This window comes from Marmota monax, unplaced genomic scaffold, assembly GCF_021218885.2.
Source record: "Marmota monax isolate L192 unplaced genomic scaffold, Marmota_monax_Labrador192_F-V1.1 WCK01_AAM20220418_F8-fsc00243, whole genome shotgun sequence".
Classification (NCBI taxonomy): Eukaryota; Metazoa; Chordata; class Mammalia; order Rodentia; family Sciuridae; genus Marmota; species Marmota monax.
Genome location: NW_026694604.1, coordinates 1,630,018 through 1,651,810, shown reverse-complemented (window position 1 = coordinate 1,651,810; position 21,793 = coordinate 1,630,018). Strand labels below are relative to the sequence as shown.

Sequence of the window (21,793 nt, the reverse complement as noted above, 5' to 3'; positions counted from 1 at the left end):
CCTTTTTAGAGATCTTCTCTATTCTCCCAACAGCTTCAGATAACTGTACCTCCCGGAAGAGGACGCGAAGATGCCTGTGTGGGTTTCTTTCCAGTTCCTGGAGAACTGTAAGAAGTTGTTTTCAGAAACAGTAGGTGTAACGTTCGGTGATCAAAAAGCTCCGACGTGGGGCAGAAGTATTTCAGGGCCGAAGATTGAGAAAAATCAGAAAACTCTGGCCCGTACGGGGATCGAACCCGCGACCTTGGCGTTATTAGCACCACGCTCTAACCAACTGAGCTAACCGGCCAGACACGTCCGATTTGCTCCTCGCTTCTCCATTTCTGGTATTCTGAGAGGGAGGGAATGAACCTAGCCAAAACATGGAAACTACAACCTTGACGAGTCAAATTAAGATACCCCAATGCGGACTGAAGCCTATCTCTAACAGCCAAGAAGAAATGCTCTTTAAGTGCTGTAAAGGGGCTTTGCTCTACCTCTCCACCTAGAAGCAAGCAGCTCTCAGCTGAAAAGAGAGAACAACAAAACACGTGCAGATCATAATTCTATCCGTTGGTTTGGATGTTCCTGATCTCATCTTGGGTCAAATGATATACTTAGGCCTGGCCGTGGGGAAACCCACGGTGCTGACCCTTTGTGTGGAGTCTTGACAGTGGAGGAATCCAGAGTCTTCACATGCTCCTCCTAGCGCTTGGTGCTTCCCTCCCCCACACCCATGTTGTACTTCCCAGTGTCTCTAGGCTCTCATACTTCACTTTTTCCCAGGCCCAGCCTTGCTGAGAGCACCATAGCCATATTCTCCCAACTGCCCTCCACTCCTCAATTTACTCCCTGTGGGACCTGACTTTGGTATCAGCCTGCTGGACCAGAAGCTCTTCTACAAATAGCTTTCCACAGTAGTGTAAACAAAGGGTTGAAATGATGAACAAAGGCGCTAGCCACCAGGGAGTCAGAGAGGTTGAGACTGTAGAGATGAACCTAAATGAGAAATGTCCCCAGAGTGCTTTATTGCAGGTCAAAGGACCTATCACAACATCCTCACAAGGAGCAAGCCTTTTTTGTTCCTCTAGTTCCTGCCACAAAGGAAGATCAAAATGCTTAGGTCCACCTGTGAGTGCAGATGCCTTGACTCCCAAGCAAAGGAAATATCAACAGCGCAGGATTTGCTGTTCCCACAATGTTCCTGAGACAGGCTGGCACCAGAATAAAAGAAATTACAGTGGGGTAGCAGCTGGTGAATCCAAGGATGTGGGGAGTGGCCACAACCACTCCAGGAGGAAAAAGGCCTGAATCCTTCCCTAAGGAAGAATTTTCTGATGATTCTTGTAGTTCAGGTTAACAAGAGGAAGCAAAGGCCCCCAAGGAGATGGGGTACTCTGACTCCTGGATAGAAAGACAGGCCAGTCGGAGCCTGGGATTCACCCGAGTCAGGAGAGGCTCTCCACATTGGAACCGCTGTAGCCGAGGAGGTTCTGAGATTGGAAGAGAAGAAAAACAAACACCACACATGTGGTTTTTAGTATCCACTCACCACTCTTCTCCCCAACTCCAAAAATTCCCTATTGACCCTTTATGCCTCCTCCCTGGGACCCATTTATCTGCACCACCCTTACCTAATGGAGTAATATTAGAGGGTTTCCTCTCAAGCTCAAAAGAAAGCACAATGGGGCGGAGGACAGAGGGGCTGGTACAAAGTGTGTGGAGGTAGAGTGTCAAAGGATCCTCAGTCTTAGCTGAAGACTAGAAAAGGAAACTCCGGGTTAGTCAGAACTCAAGCTCCCAACCTTTTACCAAAGTCCCAGGAAGCTGGGTATCTGAGCCCCTACCTTCCAGTCACATCTCACCTCTAGCTGGGCTCCAGGTTCCATAAATTGCAAGACTACTCTCCCTGGCTTTCGGACAAACTCTAGGAGGGAGGACCACTCATTAGCACACAACCCTAGTGCTGCTGCCACATGATAATCTGTACAGGTAACCATAGCTTCAGCAGTCCCATCCTCTACCAGAAGCCTGGGGGAGAAATAAAAAACTCCCAAGTGGTCAATCTCCTGGATCCAACACATCTCCCTCCCCATCATTCCCAGTCTTTAGCTCAGTGTACCCTCATTCATTCTAAAAATATTTATTAAACAATTCCCATGAGCTAGAAATTATGCTAACTCAGATGAAGCTGTTTAACAAGGGAGTAAAACAGTGTGATAGATGCTCACCTGATGCTGGCTTGGCTTATAGACGTCTGAGTGAAGCAAGCGGGACCCTGACGAAGGCACTTTCCCTGGGATGAAAAAAGTGGTTAGAAAAGTCCTCTTTGTCCCATCACATCCCTCTGACATTGCACACCCAGCTCAACCTGTTCCCATCCATACCTGGGGGCAGACACTGGTACAATGAGCACACACCCACCGGAGCTGGAGGCTGACAACAGAAACAACATGGCAAGAGGCAGTGGCCTGGAATGGGCCCCAGCTACTCTGCCGAAGTTCAGCCAGGTAGATGTGAGGTAGTGGAGCACTATGGAAACAGAGAAAGAGATGGATCAAGAAACAGGCAGAGGGCTGGGGATGTGGCTCAAGCTGTAGCGTGCTCGCCTGGCATGCGTGCGGCCCGGGTTCCATCCTCAGCACCACATAAAAAGATGTTGTATCCGCCGAAAACTAAAAAAATATATAATAAAATTCTCTCTCTCTCAAAAAAAGAAAGAAAGAAACAGGCAGAAGGAACTAGACATGGTAGTATGTGCCTTTAATCCCAGCAAGATAGAAGCTGAGGCAGAAAGATCAAAAGTTCAAGATAAACTTGAGCGACTTAAAGCAAGACCCTGTCACATAATAAAACATAAAAAGGTATGGAGATATAGCTCAGTTGTATAGCACCCTGAGTTCAATCCAGGGGGAAGAAAAAGAGAGAGAGATAAAAAGAAAAAAGAAACAGGCAGAAATTAGCAGCCATGGGGATGGAGATAGTTGTGGGTTCCATGTTCTCCTGGAAACCTTACGGCCCCCATCCCAATTTTGATTCCTCATCTCCAACAGTCACCAATTATTTATTAGTCTTGAACATAAGATGTTAGCCAAGAAAGAGATATTTACATTTTAGACTGAAAATTCTTCCAAAGTCTAGAATGTTAAATCTTTCTAGGTAAAATGACAGGTATTGGGCATTCTTTATTTGGGATATAAGGAATCCTTCTGACTCAACAGTCTACTATAATGAGAGAAGACTGTGATAATGGCAGAAGTTCCAGAGCCAGAGACATGAGTGGGATGTGGGTGTGAGGTCATGAAGTTTAAGAGTCAGGACCTAGATACTGACCTGACTGTGGTCTCCGGGGGAAAACTCAGGACCTGCATGTAAGTGGATGACCGGAAGCAACAATAAACATTGTGGGATCTGCAAGAATAGTGAGGGTGAGGAGAAAGTAATCAGAATAGGATGGGAGCTGGGATTCATGGATCACAACTTACAAGTGGGCTACTCCCCGACTCCCAGGGATGTACCCTGGATCCAGCTCTACCAAAGCAAGAGGAATAAGAGGAGGACTGGTCTGCAATATCTCAAGAAGGTGGAGGGCATTTACGACAGACTAACACTGAAAGAAATGGCAAAGAGAAGCTGTCCTTATGCATAGTTTGTGGAGGTTAAGTGTTCAAGAGAAGCACCTAAGTAGGAGAGGAGATGTGACCACACAACACAGATTTTCACCTGGAAACCCTTTTCTCCAGTTGATAAAAGTAGACTCGAGCTCCTGGAAGAAGTCCTAGTGGGGGAGGCAAGTGTGGGTCTTCGATATATATGTCCAGGCGAGGGGGGAATTCGGAGTCAACAGTCTCTATAGTTACAGTTAGCTTCACACACCTTCTTACATCCTCAGTGTTCCCTACAGAAGAAGGGGAGGGTGGCTAGTGGGATCGGTCAGGGCACAAGGTCCCATCATTTTATCATACTTTGCTCCTGAAGGAGCAGTCATTACCAGGCTTTGCGTGACAAAGGGGCTGAAGTGACTCACACATTATCCGTGACAAAATCGTAGCTGAGAAAGACACCAAGGAATCAGTGAGGCTGGAAGGTAAAAGAAATACGCTAGGAACAGAGGTACAAGACGATATAAGACATAAAGGGTCAGTCCAAAGAACAGAAAAAGGAGTGACAGTATCAGCTGAAATATTACAAATAATATCCCTAGAATATCTTGAGCTCTGCCAAACTCTTCACTAAAACAAGATGTGTGGGAAAAACAGGGTTGTGGCAGTGCATTCAAATCCTGTACAACTCTGTGATGACGCACCCCTGTAATCTCAGTTACTTAGGAAGTTGAGGCAAGAGGATCACAAGTTCCAAGCCAGCCTGGGAAATTCAGCAAGACCCTGTATGAAAATTTAAAAAGACTAGGGATACAGTTCAATAGTAGAGGACCCGTGGGTTCAAATCCCAGTAATGGGAAAAAAATTTTTTTTTAATTAAAAGAAAGAAACTGACATAACTTTGGAAGCAGAGGCTTTACCAAAGACTTTTCCTTCTATCACCACTTGTATTTCCATCTAGAATCTCAGTCTGTCATTTGAGCCTTGGGGCTCAGGCCCCCTCCCTAAAAATATAGGTCCTTGGAAACATTCTTTTTTTGGTGTGGTACCAGGGATTGATCCCAGAGCTTGTTAGGCAAATGTTCTACTACTGAGCTTCATCCTCATCTCAAAAAATTCACTTCTTTTTTTGGGGGGCAGGAGGTACAGAACATATAGAACAAGACTGAACACAAGGGCACTTAACCATTGAGCCACATCCCCAGCCCTTTTTATTTTTTGAGACAGGGTCTCGCCAAGTTGCTTAGGGACTCCTGCCTTAGTCTCCTGAGCCATTGGAGGTTATAGGTATGTGCCACTATGCCCAGCTCAAAACATTCACTTCTTATTTTTGTTTTTTGGGATGTTTTGTGGTTGTTGTTTTTAGACATATATGACATTATACATATATAATAAAGTACTTTATTCTAATCAGGATCCCATTCTAATTATGGATCTCCATGATGTGGAGTTTCACAGGTGGTATATGAACATAGGAAAGTTACATCTGGTTCATTTTACTGTCTTTAAACATTCACTTCTAATAGATTAATTTCACAAAAATTACAGACAACCCAATGGGATTTTTTTAATACAGGGAGAAATTTCTCCACAGCTTTTTCATTTGTACTTGCAATTGCCCCACAAAGCTTATACCAGGATTACTGTTTTTCGTGCAGCCGTCAGCTGGCCACTTCTTGTACTAAATGAAGGTCCTTCTCTGTATTTTCAGCACTTTTCCTTATACTTTTGGAGGTTTTTCATATTGCTAAAGCTTTTCCTTAAGTGTAAGAATACCTGGCTTGTGATCATTTCCAAATCTGATGCACTTGGGGAAAAACTCAGTATGAAACACAATTTCCCTCTTGCACTGACATTACCCCTCTACCACATAAATCACATTAAAGAAACATGTTGCCCCACATGGTGATACATGCCTGTAATCCAGCAGCTAGGGAGGCAAAAGGATCACAAGTTCAAAGCCAGCCTTAGCAATTTAGCAAGGCCCTAAGAAACTTAGCAAGATCCTATCTTGTTAGAGTCTGTAAACAAGTCTGGATGGTGCCTGGCAAAATGCCAGAGGGAGTGGTTTGAGAAGTAACAAAAGCGAGCTACTAAGTGTGGAGATTCCTTATTGGTTGACTGATGTATCTAGTTTATTAGATAAGCTCTGTGGAATGTATAAATACTGCTCCTGTCCTGCAATAAACGGCTCCTACTCCTGCTGTATCAATGCACACAAGTTGTTCGTCACCCCCCGGTTATTTTGCTGCAGCCGGACTGCGGCACTATCTCAAAATAAATAAATAAAAAGTAGTTAAGTGCTGCTGAGTTCAATTTCTGATACCAAAAAAGAAAAGAAACAAAACATGTTAGTTGGGTGTGATGGTACACCTGCAATCCCAGATACTTAGGAGGGTCAGGCAGGAGGACCACTTAAGCTCAGGAATTCTAGGTTGAAAAAGAGAACAGACTATTTACCAAACCCAATAAACATGGAGCATGGTCAAATTAACTGAAGGGGCTGGTGGACATTTACTTGACACTAAGCAAGTTGGTCAGCGAGGATTCAGGCAATGCTTTGGGTATTCCCAGAACATCTGGAGAGCTCTCAAGCTCCAGGGTCCACTCATCCTGGACGGTGAGGCAGGACACACAGCCAGCCAACTCCAGAGGACGCTGAGATGTGCAGGATGACCCTTCCACCTCGAACAACTTTGGTGTCTGCCAGGAAATGGGAAGACTGCCTCTGAGTATGTGCTGGGCAAGAGATGGTTCACAAAAGCTTCCAATGTTGCTTTCTTTCTAGAGCCTGGCGAAGGAAAGGATCTCAACATAGAGATGCCTTCTAGGTCATCTAAACCCAGCCTTCTTCTAGGAGAGCTGGAAGGACTAGTATACCCTTTTAACTCCAACCCAAACACAACTTTCTAGGGAAGGGTAAGATGAAATAGGGCACTCACAGCAGGGCCAGGAGCCACAAGTCGGTAAACCTGCCCTGGGTGCAAAAACTCAAACCAGCGGACCGAAGAGCCAAGGAAGATGAGAAGAACCTGTGAGGAAGGACAACAGGGTGCTGAGTCCCAGCCTAGAGCTCAGGGTAGGGAAAGTTAAGTCCTAGAGGCCAGTTTACCTTCTGATCCTTGCTCTCATCTGTCAGGGGTTCAGGCGGGCCCCATCCAGTCCCCTCCTTCCTCTGGGTGCCCCCAAGCCAACAACCTGATACATGGAAACTGAGGGTGGGCTTGGGCAACCCTGAGGTGGCTCCTGAGGAGGCACAAAAATTCCGCTTCATGAGGGCCTCTTTGTGGGACAGCAAGAATAGTCGGCTCTGTCCTATGTGGGGTCCCTCTATGCCGGTAGACTCTGTCTGAGGAGGTGCTAAGGAGTGATGAAAGGATCTGGGCACAGGAAGGATCAGGGCATCCTCCAGAAAGAACTGGACGTAGACTCTGTTGGGACAGAGAGAAATAGTGATGTAGGCATTGGATGTTTTTCTCTTTTTTTGAAATGGTACTGAATATTGACCCCAGGAGTGCTTTACCACTGAGCTATACTCCCACTGTCCCCCAACCCTTTTTAAAAATTTGAGTCAGAGTTTTGCTAAGTTGCTTAGGACCTCACTAAGTTGCTGAGGCTGTTCTGAAACTTGCAATCTTCCTGCCTCTGCCTCCCAAGTCTTGGAATTACAGATCTGTGCCATTATGCCCAGCCATTGGGTGTTTTCGGCCTCAATATTCCCCAACCTGCACCAGACCCTTCCTTCCTCTCAGACTTAAGAGGACAGTCACTAACCCAAGAAGCCCACCTGGACTGTTGTTTCTGGATGAAACCAGTCATGCCTAGCTCCTTCCAGGAAGGGAAGTTGCTTCTGACGACCCTCTCTACCACCAACTGGAACTTCTCTGTCCGTATTAGGCAGCCTAGAAGAAAGTCTCTATTTTTGCAAGAAAAGAGAACTGCTCCCCTAACTTGTGAAGGTCCACAAGTGACCACCAGTCCCCAACTCCCTAGAGGGGTGATACCTCCAGGGAGAAACCATCCCATCTGCATGTACAATCCTGTCCCTGGCCTTCCAGTTGAAAAGACTTTGATTGTACTTTTACACAAATCTTGAAAATGCCAAACAAATTTTCTTCTCCAGGGTTGCCCTGTATGTATTTCCAGTAAGCCAAATAAAACCATTATTTTTCCAAATTAAGAATATTATAAACAAGAATTGTAATTCTGGTGTGTGCTAGGAGCCATGGAGGCAGAAATAAATGTTGGGAATTGTAGTTCTGGCTAGGGGTTCCCTGGCTCCTTTTTTCTACTTGCCATATCAGTCTCCCAAACTTCACCCCAAAACTATTATTTTTTTTTTTGTTTTTGTGGTTGGTAGGGATGGAACCCAGGGGCATTCTACCACTGAGCTACACTCACAGTCCTTTTTATTTCAAAACATGGTCTCACCAAGTTGCCCAGACTGTCTTCAAACTTGTAATCCTCTTACCTCAGACTCCCAAGTGGCTGGGATTATAGTCATGTACCACTGTGCCTGGCCTCTAATCAAAGTTGTTAATTGTCATGTTACTTCAGATCTCTAGCAAACTCCTGCAAAAGCTTCCTCCTGGCACCCTTGATTATGAGAACCTCTACCCTATACCACCATCTTTTTAACTCTGAGCTTCATACCTACAAGCTGTGGGTCAGTGAGGGGTTGTGAGTGCTTGGCCAGGAGCAGGCAGGAGAGGGAACCACTTCGGTCCCGAAGTTGCAGACAACCTTTATGAGATGAAGCCACCAGAACCCCAACTAAAGCCTGCAGGAAGAGGAAGGCCAACATATTAAAAACTTAATTAAACCAATATTGAACATTCACTATGTGCCAGGCACTGTGTTAAATGGTAGCACTATAAAATGAACAAAAAGCACATGGTCTCCGACCACGAAGAATCTATACTCAAAGAAGACATGAAAAAATACCACAAGCAGTCACACATTTAGTAGCAATAAATAGGGGTTAGAGTTAAGAGACCATGCAGGACCTCTTGGGACAAGTTTGGTTTTACTTTATGAATACTAGGAGAACCAGAAAAGAATTTAAGCAAGATAATCCTATAGTCCATGTTAAATTTCTTCTTCTTTTTTTAGTACTAGGGAGTGAACCCACAGCCTCATGCATGCTAGGCAAGTGCCCCATCACTGCGCTTTATCCATAGCTCCTTTTTATTTTGAGACAGGATCTCATTATGTTGACCAGGCTGGCCTCAAACCTGTGATACTCCTGCTGAACCTCCCAACTGTTCAGCCATGTGTCATCATACCCAGCTCTAAGTTACATTTTTACCTCACACTTCCTTTTTTTTTGTACCAGGGGTTGAAAGTAGGGGCACTCAACCACTAAGCCATATCCCTAGCCCTTATTTATTATCTATTTATTTATATTTTTTTGGTCATAGGGATTAAACCCAGGGGCACTTAACTACGAAGCCACATCCCCAGCATTTTTTAAAAGATATTTTATTAGTTATTGATGGACCTTTATTTATTTGTTTATACATGGTGCTGAGAATCGAACCCAGTGCCTCACACATGCGGGGAAAGTGCTATACCACTAAGTACAACTCCAGCCCCCTAGCACTTTTTTTATATTTTATTTTGAGACAGGATATCACTGAGTTGCTTAAGGCCTTGCTAAGTTGCTGGGGCTGGCTTTGAACTCTTGATCCTCCTGCCTCAGCCTCCTGAGCTGCTTGGATTATAGGTGTGTGCCACAGTGCCTGGCTTACCTCACTCTTTTGAATTGCCACAGGGAAGATAAGTTGGTGGGGGCCAAGAACAGATGGGGCAGCTAGAAGACTATAGTCTAAATGACAAAAAGTGACAGTGACCTGGACTAGGACAGGGCAATAAGGATGGCAAAAAGAGGTAGTTTCTTAAGCCTTTAGAGCCTCTTACCTTGGCTGGGTGGAAGGCAGAAGGCAGCAGACAGAACCAGGACCAAGCCAGGCGGTTATTGAGTTGGCATGTGGACAGGTGGGCAGCCTCTGGGAGAGGCAGAAGTATGTTTGGGTCAAAGGAGGCCCAAGCCCTACACTGTCCTTCCTTTTCCAGAGTGTCCAGAGCTGGGAAAGAGTAGGGAATCTGCAGCCGAGCATACTGTCAAGGAGAAGAGAAATCAAATTGTGTCCTCTGTGCCCTGGGGTCCTTCAGTGCATTGGTTCTGCCGCCCACCTTTCCCTGCATCCTCATACTTTCTGGAGGGGACAGTGATGTGGCTCTTCAAGGATCTCTGTATGTGCATTCCGAATGGATCTGCTGGACGGAGCTAGAGCATCCAGGGTGGGAGCCAGGAGTTGTAATCCCAGACTGGGGTTTCCAGGAGAGGAATGCTGCAGGAACTGCTTGTGTCTTAACAAGTGGGGACATAGCCTTGACCAGGGAAAGAAGCACAGTCACTTCCCTCAAAGACCCTGTTCCAGGTTCCTGTTTCCCTTCCAGAGAAAGTATCCTACTCCCAAACCCATACCCTCATCGTTCTCACTTGCAGGCCAGCTCCTCCAGGGCCTTGACAGCCCACAGGTAGAGGGGAAGACCTAACTGCCATTCCCACACCAACTGCTCATACAGGGAAGCCCCATGAGCTTGGTGGGACGACTGTCTTCCAGGCTTCTGACAGGAAAAACCCCGAAGCAGGATAGCTCCACGGAGGCAGGATGCTAGCACTGGTCTTGTTGTCCCTCCACCCACCGACTGGAGGAGGTGAACATCCTGGAGCTGCAAGAAAATGAAAAAGTGAAAAAGCAAAAAATGAAGACTGAACTCAGTGACCCCAGGCAGGGTAACTAGTCTCTGCTACCTGGGTTTCAGGAGAAAGGAACACGACTTCCCCTATGTTGGCTACTATTTCCTTTCAGACTTCACACCTCTCCTACCATCACAACCCATTTCCCTAAGTCAGCATCATCTCCCATGTGCTTTAGTAAGCCTTTGCTCTTTCTGAGGACCAGGTAACCCCTGGCTGGATAGGTGTGGCTCTGTCTTCTTCCTAGGCTCCTGGTCCTAGACTTGTGCTTTAGCCATCTCTTCCCCTAATCAGAAGGCCTTCTGTGAAGAAGCTGCTTTGACCCCAACCCCTCCTCCCAGAATTTAAGATTACTCCTTTTCTTTCTAAGCTCTTGTCCAAATCATTTTTTAAGAAAAGTATTCCCTCAAATACTTGTTATTTGTATGTTCTTGCAACAGAGTTTCTCATCCAGCTGCAAAAAAAGACTAGCCTATGAAGGTAAGAAAAGTTACTGGGAGGGTCTCTTTGCAATCAGCCCTGATCTCTCACATACCTCCAGGCGGACCCCTGGTCGCATCACCCGCCTGAGGGCACGGAACTGCTGATATGCAAGGCAGAGCCCTAGCTGCCCATCCAGCTCATAGAGGCCAGCAGGCTCATTCAACACACCAGTGACTATTCCCTGCAAAGAATCCAGAAGTCCAGTTGGTCACCATCTGCTTACTCTTGTATAACCACATTTCCTGTCCCACAAGCTGTAGGATCTATCTCTTCCTCAGGCTTACCGTATAATTTAAGAGTCTAGAATCCCGCATAAGACCTTTTGGTCCCTTCTTGTCCTGGAAGTTGCTGGATGTGGGAAGTGATTTGGAATCAACCTCCAAGAAGGGTCCTTCCAGCTCCAGCTCTTGTACACGTCCTGGTTCCAGCAGCATCAGATGGGAGGAGGAACTGGTCATCCAAACACAGTAATGGTAACCAGGGATCCTGGATACTCGCAGTTGTGTCAGTACATAGGCCTTACCAGGCCAAAGAGCACGGTGCCACACCAGCTGGGCAGGGATCTGGCATACAGAGAGGTAGGCAACATGGCACATGAGATGCTCCCTACAGCACCATCCTTTTGTCAGTCCCTTCCTATTATAATTTAACCTCAAAGACCTGTTTCTCTTGAGACTTCTCTCTTAATTTTCCCTGTTTACCAATTAAATCTTAAGCCACAGAACTTTCAGGGTCTCTCCTGTCTCATAGGAGAGGCCAAATATTTCCTAATTCCTTCCACAAGATACAAATCATCCCTAAAACTTCCTTTAGAATACATAAATACTCTTATTTTTAAAAAAAAATTTTTTCAAAAACAGGTTTCCTAAATATATGTGTGCTAACATTAACATATAATGTTTTTTGTTTGTTTTAGGTACTAATAATTGAACCCAGGGGTACCCTAACACTGAGCTGCATCCCCAGCCCCTTTTATTTATTTATTTATTTGTTTGTTTGTTTGTTTATAAGGAAGTTTTTAATTTTTATTACATACTGAGTTTTCCAGAAATGTAAATACCACATAGTTGATAATATATTATACTTTGTTTTTATCAGTACTTTATTAAGAATAAAAGAAAACATTTTTAAGAAAAATACATCATTTATGTCAATGCCTATCATGATATTTTAATCATAAATATAATATACTAGTATTTGTTTTAATCATATCCACAGTGTTTTTCTTTTTTTTTTAAATTTTTAGATGTTGATCAACTTTTATTTTATTCACTTATTTATATGCAGTGCTGAGAATCAAACCCAGTGTCTTACACAGGCTAGGCAAGTGCTCTACCACTGAGCCACAACCCCAGCCCTCCACAGTGTTTCTCTATGTGGAAACATAGTTTGTTTTCAATATAGTTTCCACCTCACATTTGCTTCAGAATGAATACACATAATTTAATTAGAAATAACTATTCCTTTTTTAACCATTAGATCAATATGTTAATTTTTATCAATACATTAATGTCTGCATTATATATAAAAGTAGGTTACATAAATACTCTATTGATAAACATACACCCTTCTTAGCATTTCCCCTCTTCCACTTCATAATATTTCATTTATGTTAACAATATGTGTTAGGTGTGTGTATATATATATATATATATATATATATATATATATATATATATATATATATATATCTAGTATTAGGATAGACGTCTAGGAAAGTACAATAAACAATTCCCTTTTCTCAACCATATTTCAAACCTCTGGTAAACACAGACAGAGTAATAATAAAGTAATAATAAAGCCGTATATTATCAAGTATAGAAAATAACACATTTGATAGGGTTTCAATATGCATTTGGAAAAGCCAGGCATGGTGGTGGCACGGCCTATAATCCCAGCTACTCAGAAGTCTGAGACAGGAGGAAAGCAAGTTCAAGGCCAGCCTGGTAACTTAGTGAGACCCTGTCTCAAAACAAATCAAAATAAAGGACTGGGGATGTACCTCAGTGGTAAAGTAACTCTAGGTTCAACCCCTAACACCCTAAGGGGAAAAAAAGGCTGGGTGAGGGGGGCGATAGATCATCAGGATGGACTGAATGACCAGGGAAGCCTATTGAATGAAGATAAATTAAACTGGGCCCTGAAGAATAATATAGCTGAGTAACCCTTATCTGAAATACCTGGGACCATAAGTGTTTCAAATTTTGGATTTTTTTTTTAAGATTCTGCAATATCTGCATATTCATATACAAAATGTCTTGGGGGGCTGGGGATGTGGCTCAAGCAGTAGCACGCTTGCCTGGCATGCGTGCGGCCCGGGTTCGATCCTCAGCACCACATACAAACAAAGATGTTGTGTCTGCCAATAACTAAAAAATAAATATTAAAAATTCTCTCTCTCTCTCTCTCTCCCTCTCTCTAAAAAAAAAAAAAAATGTCTTGGGGATGGAACCCAAGTCTAAACTTTAAATTCACTTATGTTGTACATATACCTCATACATATAGACTGAAGGTAGTTTTATCTGATATTTTTAGTGCACCTGTGTTCTAACTTCAACCCATCACATAAGGTCAGGTATGGAATATTCCACTTATAATCCGATGTTGGAGCAGTTTGGATTTCAGACATGGAATGGTCTACCCATGGTTTTTATAAATGGAAAAGGAAGAGACTAGCGCTTGAACGAGGAGGCAACAATAAAAAATGCTCACAATTCTGAATGTACAAGGCACAATTTGGGGGCAGTGAAAACACAGGTGAAGTGAGAAAAGGGAATGTTCTTGGGGTTATAGGAGGAAAAAAAACAGGAGCGCCACGATGAAAAAAGTCCAGAAATGCCATGCAGGGCATAATATGAACTAGAGAAAGGCAACTGTTAAAGAAATTGAAAAAACTTTTTCCTCAGGGAATCTTATGGATAAAACTGCTCATGAATATAATGATCTTCTAGGGCATGCTCCTCCCATAGGCAGAAAAGCACTGCTGCCATTCTCAGAGGCTTCAAAACACACTCATTACACTTGAACTTCACAATCATCTTGCTAAACTTCACAGAACTCCATTCTACTCAAAACCCAGCTGAGGGGTTGGGGTTGTGGCTCAGTGCTAGAGCGCTTATCTCACATGTGTGAGGCACTGGGTTTGTTCTTCAGTACCATATAAAGACAAATAAATAAAACAAAAGTATTGTGTCCATCTACAACTAAAAAAATACATATATTAAAAAAAAAAAAAAAAAAGCGGGGCTGGGGATGTGGCTCAAGTGGTAGCGCACTGGCTTGGCATGCGAGCGGCCCAGGTTCGATCCTCAGCACCACAAACAAACAAAGATGTTGTGTCCGCCAAAAACTAAAAAAATAAAAAAATAAACATTAAAAAAAAAAAGCTGGGCAGGGTGGCGGGGTGACACCAGCCTGTAAGTAATCCTAGCAGTTTGGGAGGCTGAGGCAGGAAGATCATGAGTTCAAAGCCAGCCTCAGCAATGGCAAGACACTAAGCAACTCAGTGAGCCCTGTCTCTAAATAAAATACAAAATAGGCTCAGTGGTAGAGTACCCCTGAGTTCAATCCCTTGTACCAAAAACAAAACAAAACAAAACAAAAAAACTAAAACCCAGCTGAAGATCACCAATCAGACCCTGGACATCACATCTCGAAGTACTGCTAGACCTTACTTAAAACTTATTGCTTGCTGGGCATGATAGCACACATCTGTCATCCCAGCACCTCAGGAGGCTGACATAGGAGGGTCACAAGTTCAAGGCCAGCCTCAGCAACTCAGCAAGGTCCTAAGCAACTTAGCGAGACCCTGTCTCAAAATATAAAGGGCTGGGGATGTAGCTCAGTGGTAAAGTCCCCGAGTTCAATCTCCAGTACCCCTCCAACCCTCCCCAAAAACTATTGCTTCAGGAGCTAAGGGGTATAGCTCAGTAGTAAAGTGTTTGCCTCATATGCACCAACCCCTGGGTTTGATTCCCAGCACTGAATTTTGTTTGGTCATCCTAAAGCAGGAGAAAAATAAGTGATTTTGGTAATTTTTTGGGTTTTTCATGGGAATTTTTTTTTTTTTCCTCAGTATGGAAATGGACCCAGGGCCTTACACATGCTAGGAATGTTAGAGTATAGTTACCTATACTCTACTGTGGAAATATAATAACAGCCCCTGGTAATTTTTAAAAATGTCAAATACAATGAAAAGGCCACCTACTCAAATGAACTGCACAGCAGCAAAATCTATTCCCTACCTGCTTACAGACAACAACACTATCTAGAATCTTCCTTCTATGGTACTGTTCCAGAAAACAAGTCTCCCCGGCTGTCCTCCTTTCCTTTCTGGTTCCTGCTACAATGTGATTTCTATTAGAACACCTTCCATACTGAAAGGCCCCTGAATGGATCCTAATCCTCACCTGGACGATAATGGACACATGGTTGATGGCTTGGCTAACAGTTGGGGATAATTCACCAAGAGAGAGGATAAAGTATGCTTTCTTTTTACTTTTCACCACAGCACTCAATCGAATCAGCTTCCCGGCCAGATTTTGCTTCTCACCTCTGAGCTTGCTTCTAAGAAGGAAGAGAAAGGAAAGAATGAAGGTCCGTCCTCTCCAACTTTTCTTTTTCCCTTTATACAAATGTCTTCCCTCATTGTAAGGAACAATCTGGTAAAAGGTAAAACGGCCAAAGCCCAAAGTATTATTCTAAATCCTTCAAATTCTGCTTGCCTTCAAAGAATCCTCCTACTTAATATTTTAAGCCTCTTAATATTTTAAGTCTTAATATTTTAAGCCTCCACTGTTCCCTTGATTAGGAACATTCCATTTATATGATTATCAAAACTATTATTTCCCTCTCTTCAATGAATCACCATCACCCTCCAAGCTTTACAATATTTTTTCTTTCTCTACAGGGGAAGACTTACCTATGCCTGAGCAGGCAGGATGCAATCTGTGGGTACAAGACAGGGATGGGTGTGAGAGGGCCAGGACTGATAGTCAAAGGAAATACTGGTACAGGAGCTTCCCAGAGCTCCAAGTGCCCTTCCTTTGAGGAATTCCACCTGGCAGGAGGGAGGTAACTCCAACTGGGGAACAGGAAGAGATGGCCCAACCAAGAAAGGTCCAGGTCTATGAGCTAGGAAAAAAACAAGAGCACAGGTTAACCTGGACCCTAGTATCCAATCCACCTCTTCTATATATTAGCTACCTTGCTCCCTAGGCACCATTCTAATTTGGATCTGAAGTATCTGACCTTCCCCTTCTGCTTACCTCACAGCCCAGGCTACCAGTGTTATCTCTCACGTAGAGGCTTCCATTCCTGCATCCTTGTTCCAAGTCCTCTGATAGGTCTGTTAATGTTCCTACAAGTAACAGTCGCTCCCGGGGAAGAGGGACCCCATTTGGCCTAGCCTCTGGGGCCCATGTCTGGTATGCAATGCTGCTCCAGGACAGATGGCTGCAGCATGGGAGACGCTGATAGGTCCTGAGGTTCTGTACTGAGACAAAGCTGGAGAGTGAAGAAAGCAGAGGTTTTGCAAAACAAGTTTAAGTCTAGGATACCCTCAACCCTGACTTATCCCCAAGAGAAAGGAAGGACTGAAAGGGAATATGACTAGACATGATAATAAACAAATAAACTCATGTTTATTTGCTTGAGTGAAAAGGACATTGGGAGGGGGGAAAGCTCTAAGAAAAAATAAGTATGAGGTCTGGGTCCAGTGACTGGAAAAGATCCAGGGAATGCAAGAAGAAAGTCTGCACTGAATATTTTGAACAATATGGTGCCAGGGAGAACATGAAGTAGGAAAGTGGGGGAGGGGGCCCTGAAGAAATGAGTGTGTGGAGAATACTTTACAGATATCACAAATAGCTCCCCTGAAAGCATCTCAGCTCTTAGCTCCATAAAGAACTCCAATGGCCCCAGCCAAGTTTCCTGCATAGTATGGAATATCACAGTACTAGAGACCAGCTGGGAAGCTGAGGCTGAGATGGTGCGTACTGGATATGATACAAATAATAGTTAAATTATCAATGGGGGTATAGCTCAGTGGTATAGCACGTACTTAGCACGTATAAAGCCTGGGGGTCAATCCCTAGCACCAAAAAAAAAAAAAAAAAAAAAAAAAAAAAGCTGGGTGCAATGGTACACACATACCTGTAATCCTAGCAACTTGGAAGGTTGAGGTACAATGATCACAAGTTCAAGGTCAGTCTTAGCAATTTAGCAAGGACCTAAGCAACTTAGTGAGATCCTGTCTCAAAAATCTCAAAATAAAAAATATAAAGGGCTGGAGATGGCCAGATGCAGTGCTGCACACCTGTAATCCCAGCAGCTTGGGAGGCTGATACAGGAAGATCACAAGTTCAAAGCCAACCTCAGCAATGGTGAGGCACTAAGCATCTCAGTGAGACCCTGTCTCTAAATAAAATACAAAACAGGTCTGGGGATGTGGCTCGGGGTCAAGAGCCCCTGAGTTCAATCCCCAGTACCTAAAAAAAAAAAAAAAAAATGAGGAGGGTTGGAGATGTACCTCAGTGGTGAAGTGCCCCCATATTTATTCCCTGGTAATGTGTACAAGCTGGTATGACTACTAATGGTGTAGCTGGGTGCATGGCACATGCTTGTAATCCCAGAAGCTTGGGAAACTGAGGCTAGATATTAAGTAACTCAGTGAGACCCTATCTCTAAATAAAATACAAAATAGGGCTGGGGCTCATGGTTGAGTGCCTCTGAGTTCAATCCCGGTACCCCCCCTACCAAAAAAAAAAAAAAAAAGATTGATGGCACGAACAGTAGTAACTTTCAAAGAAGGATTATAGGAGAACAGGATCAGGATGGTTATTAAGGGACTTCACTAAATCTTTTATATCATACAAAAAATAACTAACACAAATATGGCAAAATGTTAACCTTGAGTAATAAGTATATGACTAAACACAATGTCTCTAGCACTTTTTTTTTTTATCAGCTAAATCTTTTCACAGGCAAGACTTTCCTCTATGGATTCCCAGCACCACACACACATACACACACACAGATGCCTTCTCAACAAAGGAAGCAGTGTGTTGATTCACGTTCCAGCAGACCAACATTTTAAGTATCATTGGTTTAATTCCGTGGATGAGAAAATTATACAGAATTATTAAAACTATGTTTCAGAAAATAAATTATAACTAAGCTATCTTCTCACCAAAGTTTCTTTTCCTTTACTGAGCAACACACACATAGCCAGGTTGTGGGAAATGTCCCATACTGCCACAGGTAGTTTAAGGGAATGCCAGGGAAAGAGTATCCTATGCTCAGGTAAATTTGGGAAATGACAAATGAAGTCAAACATATTTTTACTTTTTTAATTTTTTTAAATGATAGACAGTAAAATGTCTATTTACACAACAGAATATCATAGAACAGTAAAAATAAATATTAGATCTACATGGATCAATATGGATAAATCTCAGAAGCATATTGTTAAGCACAAAAAGCAAATTAGAGAGAAAATGTAAGGTTCAGTGCCACTTTTTATAAAATCTAAAGATACACAAAACTCTACTATAGACTACTTAGGGATAGATGTATGTGTAGTAAAAATGTAAACATATTCATGGGAATAATATACCTCATGTTTAAGACAGTTTTTTTTTAAATATTTATTTTTCAGTTGTGGTTGGACATAATACCTTTATTTTATTTATTTATTTTTGTGTGGTGCTGAGGATCAGACCTAGGGCCTCGCATGTGCTAGGCGAGCCATCTATAGCTGAGCCACAACCCTAGCCCCAAGGGGTTTGTTTTTGTTGTTGTATTTGTTTTGAGATATAATTGCTTGTTGTCAAGGCTGACAATTGTTGTCAAGATATCCTTGCTAAGTTGTCAAGGCTGACCTCAAACATGTGATCCTCCTGACTCAGCCTCACAAATAGCTAGGATTATAGATGTGGATAACAGAACCTGTCTCCAAGATAATGGTCATTTCTATGAGGAGGTAAAAAAGTTTCTTTCTGCAGAATTTTTCAGAGCCCTGGATATATTAATAAGCCCTGTGACTCTCCCAGAGAATGTTATTATATTCAGAACCTCTCAATTTATTTGGCCATGAAATTCTTTTCTTGTGGTATTTTATTAACATTGCCTAGTACAGTTTATGAAATGGTAGTGTAGTAGAAAACCCAAATTAATTTTTAAAAAAGCTCAGAAGACCTAACTTCAGGTCTTAAAAACAATAATCCATATTTCATAAAGTCAACATTTCTTTGTATCTAAGTTTCCAAATACACAAAATGAAAAGAATACCAGCTTCTCTCCCCACTTTGAGAGCTCTTTTTCCAAATTTTCTAATTTTCCCACTTCTTCTTTCTTCCTCTCCTTTTCCATAAACTTGACTTAAGCCAATTTAGGAGAATTTTAGGAAAAGGAATGTTAGATGGAGAATAGGAAAGTTCTATAGAAGAGGTTGTATGTAGACCACTGTGTTCTCCACTCACTCTTCTCACGTCCCCTCTTTATAACTATAGGTAATTCCTTTTTAATCCCAAATTCATTCTTCCTGCCAACCTCCACTTTCATACCTGTAGCTGAGGGGCAGTGTAAAACCTTGGTTCTTCCCCTGGGACAACCAAACAGTCTTCACACAGTCAATCACTGACTGAGTGAACTGGACATTAGGTCCCTTGCCAGTTGGACAAAGGCTCTCTTGGATGAAGGTCTGGGCAGCTTCAAGCCAGGCTTGCTCCTGAGGAAAAGTAAATCTGATTATAACATTTTAATGACTATTCTGGCCCCAAGGAATCTTTGGGTAATAAAGGAATAGGGGGAAAAAATCCAGAGGGCATAAGAAATGAAGATCAAAAGTAAAGTTAGAACTTGAAGCCTTAAGTCTTAGTTCAGGGCAAGAATGTAGTTCCCTGGTAGAGCACTTGTCTAGTCTGTGCAAGGCCCTAGGTATTCTATCCCTAGCACTGAAGAAAAAAACAAAAACAAAAACAAAAGGAAAGGACATACTATCCTATAATACATAAAAATATGCCTCCTGATAGTGGACAATACACAAAAAAAGACATAAGCAGAATATAATTTTTAATCATTTCTTTTTCCTGTTGTGTGGATTTGAGTTACTAAAAGCTAAATACACACAAAAAATATGCTGGCCTCAAACTTGGGATCCTCCTGCCTCAGTCTTCCCAGTCCTTGGGATTACAGACATGCATCACTTAGCCTAGCTCTTCTAGCACTCTTTAATGCTCTGTTCACTAATTTAGCATACAGAACTAACAAAAAATGTTGTTTTATCCGAAACCAGAATGTGCTCCTTAAGTCTTTCCTTTCCCTAAACAAGATCAGTCCTTTAGATTCTCTTTATTATCTTTTTTATCCTGTCTTCACCTCTGGAACCTTCAACACTGCTGCCATCCTTGGGGCCACCATCCTTTTTCAGTACATTTCAACCATAGCTTTCCAACTCTCCACACTGCAACTTAAGCAAAGTAAAACCCAAATCTCACCTACTCTTCTGCTCCAAATCCGCCAAACAACTCCCAGTAAAAAGTGCTGTTCAGCAAGACATGGATCCTTCCAAAGCCCATTCCCAGCTGAACTTATTTTTTCTAAAGACACCTACTCTCTCTCTTGCTGTTCAACAAGTATTTACTTCCGTCCGCCTTGTAACGTCTGCAGTGCTGTCTTGCTTTGCTAACTACTCCTACACACACTGCTAGACTGAAGCTTTTCTTCCTTTTCCTGTACAGCTGCGTCAGGGGTCTCCTTCAGAAATCCACATCCCCATAGCTCCCCCATTAACCTGCTCCTGATTTGCCACTAGAGAGTGGATGGGGACGCGCTAAAGGTTCACAGCGGGCGCCGCACCAATAACCTAAAAATATTTGCAGAACCAGTGAGAGAAGTAGGAGCAAACTGCCTGACAGTCCCCCACCCCCCGACCACGACCAGCAATGTAGAGAGGGCAGAGAGACAAAATGGAAGCAACATGAGAGGAAATAAAATCTAGATCAAGAAAAAAGGGGCAGGGGGACCAGAAAGCAGCACTCACGGAGCTAGGAGCCTGAGCCTGGCCAGCCGCCATGATGCGCCAAAGCTCCGCCCCTGAAAAACGCGCGAACGCGGGGCGCAGGAGACCACCGGAGGCCTCTTAATGACGTCATCTGAGCGCGTCCTGGCTCCTCCCACTTCACGTCCTCAGTATCTTTCTTAGTTCCTCTGCCTGGGCTCCCCAAGTTCGCCGTCTCAGTACTACCGTGATTTCCTGTCTGGCGTTTTTTAGACCTCCACGTGGGATGTTGTGGGAGAGCTCAGAAGCTCAGACACCGCCCACATGATTGATAATTCCTAAGCATCTTTGAGTCTTCCTGATCTTGCCGGAGAAGAGCTTCCTCATTAATGCAATTAGATCACGTGGTCCATACTTGTGTCATGGCCTTAACTCACATAGAATTTAACTCTTCCCCCACTCGATTGTGAGCTCCCAGAAGTCAAGAACTTTGTTCTATCTTTGTATTCTGGTGTCAGGAATAGTACTTGTTGCTTTAAAAAAAAACAATTGACGAAAAATTGTGGATTAATGAAAACTTCCTGATCTTCCAATTCAGTGTACCCGCCAATCAGTGGACAGCTTTGTAGACCGTCGAGAGCACAGAGGCAAAATATGTAAAATGTTAATAATAAGTTTATGAAAAGAAAAGTAGAAAATGCAGGGGGTGATGTGTTTCATTTGCATAATGAAAGTCTTACTGAAAAGACTAAAAAAAAAAAAAAAAAAGTAAAGCGTTGAGTGAAGCCGGTGCAGTGGTCCACACCTGTAATACTAGCTACTTGGGAAGCTCAAGTGGGAGGATTGCAAGTTCAAAGCCAGGCTCAGCAAAACCCTGGAATTATTGTCTCAAATAAAAAGGGCTGAGCATGGTGATGCCTGAAATCCCAGTGACTGGGGAGGCTGAGGCATGAGGATGGAAAG

At 43.1% G+C, this 21,793-nt stretch overlaps 1 protein-coding gene and 1 non-coding gene across 6 annotated transcripts; both read right to left on the bottom strand.

Annotated features, from left to right (window-relative positions):
- Window positions 1–215: 215 nt before the first annotated feature.
- On the bottom strand, window positions 216–289 carry Trnai-aau (transfer RNA isoleucine (anticodon AAU)). The gene has a single exon. It is a non-coding gene; the product is annotated as a tRNA-Ile (tRNA).
- Window positions 290–979: 690 nt separating this feature from the next.
- Ctc1 (CST telomere replication complex component 1) lies at window positions 980–21,233 on the bottom strand. 5 transcript variants are annotated; one of them, XM_046422180.2, is made up of 23 exons: window positions 20,873–21,231; window positions 19,395–19,558; window positions 16,098–16,335; window positions 15,752–15,963; window positions 15,240–15,396; window positions 11,115–11,393; window positions 10,883–11,011; window positions 10,087–10,319; window positions 9,797–9,974; window positions 9,501–9,701; window positions 8,235–8,361; window positions 7,369–7,483; window positions 6,694–7,012; window positions 6,524–6,613; window positions 6,100–6,284; window positions 3,971–4,059; window positions 3,703–3,877; window positions 3,313–3,390; window positions 2,367–2,511; window positions 2,211–2,275; window positions 1,845–2,010; window positions 1,614–1,740; window positions 980–1,472 (listed from the first exon to the last, which is right to left on the bottom strand). In XM_046422180.2, exons 1-23 carry the CDS (start codon window positions 20,903–20,905, stop codon window positions 1,336–1,338), a joined length of 3,642 nt encoding a protein of 1,213 aa, XP_046278136.1. In that variant the 5' UTR covers window positions 20,906–21,231; the 3' UTR covers window positions 980–1,335. The 5 variants fall into 5 exon arrangements, 3 of the variants coding, with proteins under 3 accessions (XP_046278136.1, XP_046278137.1, XP_046278138.1); XM_046422181.2 differs by having other exon boundaries at window positions 4,007–4,059; window positions 20,873–21,230; XR_009224693.1 differs by having other exon boundaries at window positions 1,451–1,472; window positions 1,845–1,906; window positions 20,873–21,233.
- Between the last annotated feature and the right edge of the window lie 560 nt (window positions 21,234–21,793).